The following is a 6892-nucleotide window of genomic DNA, read 5'->3' as shown; positions in this document are numbered from 1 at the left end:
TGGGGGGGGCTCGGGGGGGCTGCAGCGGGCTCGGGGGTCTCGGAGGGGCCGCCACGGGCGCGGCTGTCCCGGGAGCCCCCAGCCCAGGCCGGGCCGGCGGGGCACCGCGCTCCGCCCCGCGGGCAGCTGGTGACAAAAGGCAGCAGGATCCCGGCTCTGAGAGCGGCAAACGCTGCAGCACGGGCTGTCCTCACGGCAATTTGCATGCGAAACAAACACTCAGCACTGTGGGGTTTTGGTACCAAGCTATAAATATAACCTTCACTCAGCTCAAAGTACTTTGTTTTGTTTTTCTCTCCTTCAAAGCATCTGCTGTTTCCTCTTGATGCCAAACGGACTAATTGTATACAGCAACCAATGAATAAATAAATAACAATAAACTCCTTTCATCAGAGGAATACAGCCTTTCATCTTTCTTCTCTTGCCAGAAAAAGGAGAGAAAAAGGCCTAGCTCGCTAAAAAATCATGGGGAAAAAAATATTTCTTTTCCTGAAAACCAGTTTTGATCAGTTTATTTAATAATTCACCAAGGTTTCTAAGTACATTGATTATATACAGATTCTCCACACTTAAACCATCCCCATTCACATTCAAACATTTCTCATTGATAATTTAATGAACTAACAGAACAATATAGCAGTGATTCACTTTATATTTAGCTGTGCCACGTGATGTTTTTTAAATGTAAATTTTGGAGTAAAAACAAATAAGCTACAAAAAATTATGCCATTTCCGTCTAATCAGACATATATTAGCAAAAATTAATCCTATACAAGATGAGAAAAATATCCTATTAATTATGTAATTAATTGGTCTGGAGTGATGTCAGGTTTATTGTGAAAGATAAAAGTATTTTGACTTTTCCTGGCTTCTGGTTTACATCTTCTATTACGCAGAGGGATAATTCATGACTGAGTGGGACCGCAAAAGGAAAGAAGCAGCTCCTGCCCATTCAGCTCTGGACACCAGGACACAAGAACATTTTCCTTAGCTGTCAACAAAAATTTATCTACTCCAGGAACCAAAGTGACACGTTATCATAACAGTACAGCTCTGTTTCTAATCAGTTATGCAAACAAAATACACACAGATATCATGGGAGAATTTGTCTGAACACAAAACCTGAAACATTCAAAAATAAAGTTTATAAACTTCTGTTTAAATTGTAGAATGTTACTTTAATTTTCTTCCACAAAACACAGCAAAATGATATTGTGAGGTTGTAGTGTTTCATTTCTGAAGTTTGGGTGGACAGTGAAAGTACTGGTGGTGTGCTGACATTCAGAAAGGGCAGTTTGGTTAGATCAGAACTGCTGCTTGCTGTGGGTTTGGTCTCAGGTGAGGCCAGCCCTGGACTCAGCTGCAGGACTGGGATCAAGCCCAGACACTTCCCAGCTGTCTGCTGTATTCTCCTCACAGTTAATGGAAAGAAGGGTGTTCCTGGTGTGGAATTATCCTAGTGCACGGCAGTGCTGGACAGCTGTAATGTGGATTTGTAATTCAGACCTTTGTGCACTCCAGACTCCAGGAGTGTTCTGTGGGTGGCTGAGCCATGGCTGGGACAGTGACACGGGCAGGACCCAGTCCTTGGCCACACATCAGCGTTGGCAGGGGATCCACAGGACACCTGAGTTAGCAGCACAACAAAAATACTCACCAGGCAATATCTGCCTATTTGAAAAGTTTTTTACACTGTCTCTGTGTGGGAACAATTTAAAAAACTCCTGTGAGTCAATGCAGACTTTTGGTTTCTTTTGTACATTTTAGGCTTAACTACAGTGGATTTATCATTAAAAGGAGTGGGGTTTCAATTCATTTTAAGATTTAAAAGTATATTTTAATATCAAACCCTCTGTGATCACGTCATAAACAACAACAAAAAAATTCTCATCCAAGACATGCAGTTAATGCTGATTTGAATAAAGATTTTTGAAATAATAAATTCTGAATGAACAGTTCTCATGAAAGAACAAGCATTTAAGGATTTCATTTCCTAGTTTGAAAAAAACTTACTTTTAAAGAGTAGCAAGATTGTTTAATGAGTCATTTATAAATGGGAATATTGATAGTTTTCTGTATAATTTATTTGCAACTAATTTTAATCAGGATGCATTTAATATTTTCTGCACACACACTAATCCTTAAAAACTGACAAACGTGTTATAAATTGTTGCTTGAAAACATGGAACAGGCTGTTACAGTTTCAAATGCCAAAGAATAAAGGCTGCACCCAGGTATTTATTCAAATATTGCAAGTAAAAATATATTAATTACTTGAAGTTTCTGTTTCCAAGCATATGGGATGCGTGGAAAAAAAAATAATTCAATACAAGTCAAGTCACCCAGAAAATGCATTCCTTTTTGAGCACTTGCCTGGAAATAGAAAACAGGTTTTAGAAGGAAAAACATTTCTTGTTGTCGACAAACAGATCAGGGGGGACAAAGCAGAGATCTCCAACACAGGAAATCTGTGCTAACAGCAGATCCAGTGTTTTGTCTCTGGCGCCGGACATGCTCATGCCGTGCCGACCGGAGATGGGCAGCGCTCGCACGCCCGGCGGGACGGACGCGCCCGCGGTCCGCTGTGGAAGCGCCGGGGATGGCTCCGCTGCCTCCAGCCCCGGCCTGGCTCCCTCTCGCGGCTGCCTACTGCTTTTGCTTCGGGAAAAGGGAAAAGGGAGAATTCCGAGGCAATCAATAAACGCTGGAGGGGGTGACAGTGCGAGAACAGGAGGAAACAAGTGGAAATGTAACAAGTATAATAAGCATAACATGAAACCTTACGGAAATAATTGAATTTCAATCCTTTTCATTCTTACACCAATATTGGATGACATCAATAGCGATTGAGGATAAATGTAAAATTCATTAATGCTGTTGTAACTTATGACTTTCATGGGTAACAGTGCTCGACAATGTTTAGCAGCTTTAAGGCAAAGATGTACTCAGAAAACGCCAGCAACAGCAGTGTTTTGGCTTTCAGCTAACCAAAATGTGACACATTCAGAGCTGTCACACAATCCAGTCACCCTGTGACTCATGTGCTGCCAATCTCCTGTGGTTTCCTCTGGAGCCCAGGGCGGGCACTGGTGGCTCTGCTGGGGGAGCCCGAGCTTGCTCCACAATGACAGCTCAGGGGGCAAGATTGAGCCCTCGATTTCAGCTTGGGTTCCACAATCATCTGCAAGGGGGAAAACAGACCTGAATAAGCATTCTCAGAAAACACAGACACAAGGTTTTCTGAACTTTAAAAGGTGCTTGGTACCATGTGGCTCTTCACAGTGTGTGAGACCCAAAAGGTAAACACAATCTGATGATATCCTGTGAAGCAGGGATTAATGTTAACAAACCTTTTGTTTGTGTTCTTTGTGTACTGCCTCCTAAAGCACCCTGTTGGTTCTTTGCAGCTCCTGTTATTTCTATGCCACCTCAGGATATCCAGAATTACACTGGCAATGATGTCATTTTTGGCTGTGAGGTGTCAGCCTATCCTATGCCACAGCTTGAATGGAAAAAAAAGGGGAATAAAATGTTTCTGCCAGGAGACGACACCCACGTCTCTGTACAGGTAAAACTTGAATTTACCTTTCCATACAGTTTGGGAACAGGAGCAGGGTGGTTAATCTGTGAGTTCCTCCTACAGAACACAACACTGTTGCAATAAATAGATTCCCAGTAGAGGTCCTGTGACTGTGCAAAGAATGATGATTTCTGTCAGTGCTTCAGCAGTCCCAGCACAAGGAACAACAGCCAGGGTACCACTTATGCTTCTTTAGGAGACTTTACTCCAAGCCAGCTGAAACTGTCATGAAGTGTGAAAGTGCCCATGGAATGTCGTACCAACCCATGAAACCTGGCTGCTGAGTGTCAGCTTGGCCAGGCCCCCTTGGCCCTAACAACTCCCCCAGAGTCACTCCCTGTCTCAGCCTGAGTTTGAGCTGCTTTGACGAATCAGCAAGTGCTGCTGGGACAAGGGACAGGAGGAGCAGAGTGGCGTGAAGGAGAGCAGGAATGTGAGCACCGTGCAAGGTAGTGAAGGTGGAAGAGCAGAGGTGATAGGGAAAGCGTGAACAGAGGTGCAGAGCAACAAGAAGGTAAAACACAATGCAGCAAGAATAAGCAGAATCAAAGCATGAAGGCATTAAAAAGAAGCAAAAGTTGTAATGATATTTAGTCCATCCACAATCATTTTCAGAAATATCATGGTGTCTCCTAGATACTTAATTTCAACCATTTCTTTTCTCCTCAAAGGCAAGAGGTGGGCCTCAGAAGTATGGTGTGACAGGCTGGCTGCAGATTCAAGGCCTCAAAAAATCAGATGAAGGCATTTATATCTGCCACACCAAGAATAAGCATGGTGCAACATATGCCTCTGCAAGATTGAAAGTCATTGATGGTAATTTTTTTTTATTTGGATGTAAAAAATATAAAAATGCATACAAGCAGGATGCAAAGGAGGGGGTTGTTGGAATGAAAAGGAAGCATAGGAGAAATTACCCAAAAGTGACCATATTTTCACTCTTCTGTGTGCTTTTATTTTACTTTATCCCCTAACAGTTTATATAGCAATATTTTGCAAATTATACCAGCTTCCAGAAAACAGAAAGCTGTGGATTGGAGCCATACAGCTGAGACACATTATTCCACTGTCCTTATCCCAGAGAAGTCCTTTGATGTTAGCAGGACCCAGAACAACAGCTGGGGTAACTGAGGGAGTCTTTGAATCATGGCAGGTTTGCTTAGCTGTTTATTTTTCATAAAATTAGGAAGGAAACAGTTGTTGTTCCTCAATGAGAGTGGTTCGAAATATGTAAGAAATAGCTTTGCTATTGATTTGCTTTGGGCCCAGCCCTGAAGAACAATAACTTTCTTCCTCCATGGAAAACTGTTTTTCCTGGCAAATTCAGGATAAAGATGCATTGTCATATTTACCTCCTGGTCTAGGGGAGTTTGTCATTTGTCCAGTTTCTATAAATGGCTTTCAAAACTTCATTTTCTCTGAGAATATTTGAAGATGCACAGGAGGTGCAGAAGACGGATACCATAGTTTATTAGAATTAGGAATTAAATGCATTTTAAACATGTCCTCAGCACAGGAAAGACGTGGACCTGTTAAAGTGGGTCCAGAGAAGGCCACGGAGATGCTCCAAGTGCTGGAGCACCTCTGCTCTAGAGATAGGCTGAGCAAGCTGCGGTGTTAACCCTGGGGAAGAGAAGGCTTTGAGGAGATCCCAGCACCTTTCCAGTCCCTAAATGGGGAGCACTAGAAGGAGGGAGAGGGACTTTTTGTACAGGCAGATAGTGGTTGGACAAGGGAGAATAGTTTTAAATTAAAATAGGAGAGATTTAGATTAGATATTAGGAAGAAATTATTTACTCAGAGTGTGGTGAAGTACTGACACAGGTTTTTCAAAGCTGTGGCTGCCCCATCCCTGAAGTGTCCAAGGCCAGGTTGGACACAACTTGGAGCAGCCTGAGACAGAGGAAGTGTCCCTGTCCATGGCAGGGAGTGGAACGAGATAAGGTCTAAGATCCATTTCAAACCAATCTATTCTGGGATTCCATGGTTCTGTATAGAAATTTGCTCATGACTTTCCATGGTATGAGATCAAGCTATTGGCTAAAACCCCTGTCCTTTTCATAGATAACAAGGATTCAGAAAATCTGGGCTTGCTGTACAAATCCAAACCCAACCCTTCCTCTGTGTTCCTATCTTCAGCTAATTTAATCTGGATTCAATTACATCTTGCAGGCCCATCTCCTGCATTTGCATTTACTGCTGGCAGTAGAAGCGTGAGCTACAGCATGGAATACGAGGAGTATTATGACAATTCTGATGAGGAAGATGATGAAGAATACGAATCCGGGAACTACGATAATGAAAACAATTCTGAATAGTAATTTTTATACATCTCTTGTGCAAATCCTTTCACACTGTTATATTTACCAGTAGTCTCTGTTCTGAAAATGGCTCCTCCGATAACACACATACTCACTTGTGTATCCACCTTCCCGAAATGCAGCTTTGGATGAAGTGTATCATGCTACTCACCAGAAGTAAAAACATTTGTAACACCATATATTTAGACTATTAAATAAAATGCTTCAGCGTGCACCTTTCTACTAAGTATGCCAAAGGGATGCGATTTTATATTAATTTTTAAATTATCTTGTAATTTCTTTCACACATTCTAATTTGTTGAGCAAAAATGCCAACAGTTAAACAAAATTTTTATTTTGTATCAATTTTCTTTTTTTCGGTAAAGTACTAAGAAATATCAAGAGACGGTTCACATGGCAACAAGCCTAAGTAAGTATGGAGGTTGCAAAACAGTCTTTAATCTCCTTAGTTCATGTTTTCTTGAAAGTTTCAGCAGGATTTTCCTTCTCATTTGAAATTTTCTGTATCTCATCAAAGGTGAATTATCTGTCTTTTGGGGAATGTTTTTGTTTACTGTTAATAGATACGTGAAGCAATCACAGTCTAAAGGCAGTAAGTACTGTTTTGCAGTCAATACTCAAACACGGCCAGAAAAGATTCCTTGTGCATTCAAACCTCTGAGCACACCTTTGGGCTCCTTGTAACAGCTCCTGCATTGCTCCCCACGGCAATAACTCCCTCCCAGCAGCCTCGGAGCAGTTCAGGGTTCGGGATCATGATCTCCCCCCTCAGCAGGATGCTGGTTGGTGGGCATTCCTGCAGTTTAACGGCAGCAGCTGCTCTATAGCTCGATGCATGCCCTTCAAAAACACAGGAATTGCGCTCTGGAGCCAGGATCTGTGTTTTGTCTGGGGCTGTGAACAAGCTGCCCCTATCCCGGAGCTATCAGCATTGCCAGGCTGCTGAAAGAGCAGCAAACCACCAGAACACAAGAACGTTGTTCCGACTGAC

The 6892-nt window shown here is 42.4% G+C and overlaps 1 protein-coding gene across 1 annotated transcript in view; it reads left to right on the top strand.

Moving 5' to 3' along the window:
- Positions 1-6105, top strand: part of LOC121343447 (kazal-type serine protease inhibitor domain-containing protein 1-like) — an 8911-nt gene extending 2806 nt beyond the window's left edge. The window contains exons 2-4 of the mRNA XM_041418629.1: positions 3408-3568; positions 4252-4396; positions 5753-6105. Coding sequence (XP_041274563.1) covers positions 3408-3568; positions 4252-4396; positions 5753-5898 — 452 coding nt within the window. The 3' untranslated portion in view covers positions 5899-6105. The remainder of the gene's footprint in view (positions 1-3407; positions 3569-4251; positions 4397-5752) is intronic.
- The last annotated feature ends 787 nt before the right edge of the window (positions 6106-6892 follow it).

This window comes from Onychostruthus taczanowskii, unplaced genomic scaffold (genome assembly GCF_017590055.1).
Source record: "Onychostruthus taczanowskii isolate IOZ18803 unplaced genomic scaffold, ASM1759005v1 scaffold107, whole genome shotgun sequence".
Classification (NCBI taxonomy): domain Eukaryota; kingdom Metazoa; phylum Chordata; class Aves; order Passeriformes; family Passeridae; genus Onychostruthus; species Onychostruthus taczanowskii.
This window is presented reverse-complemented; position numbering and strand designations above follow the sequence as displayed.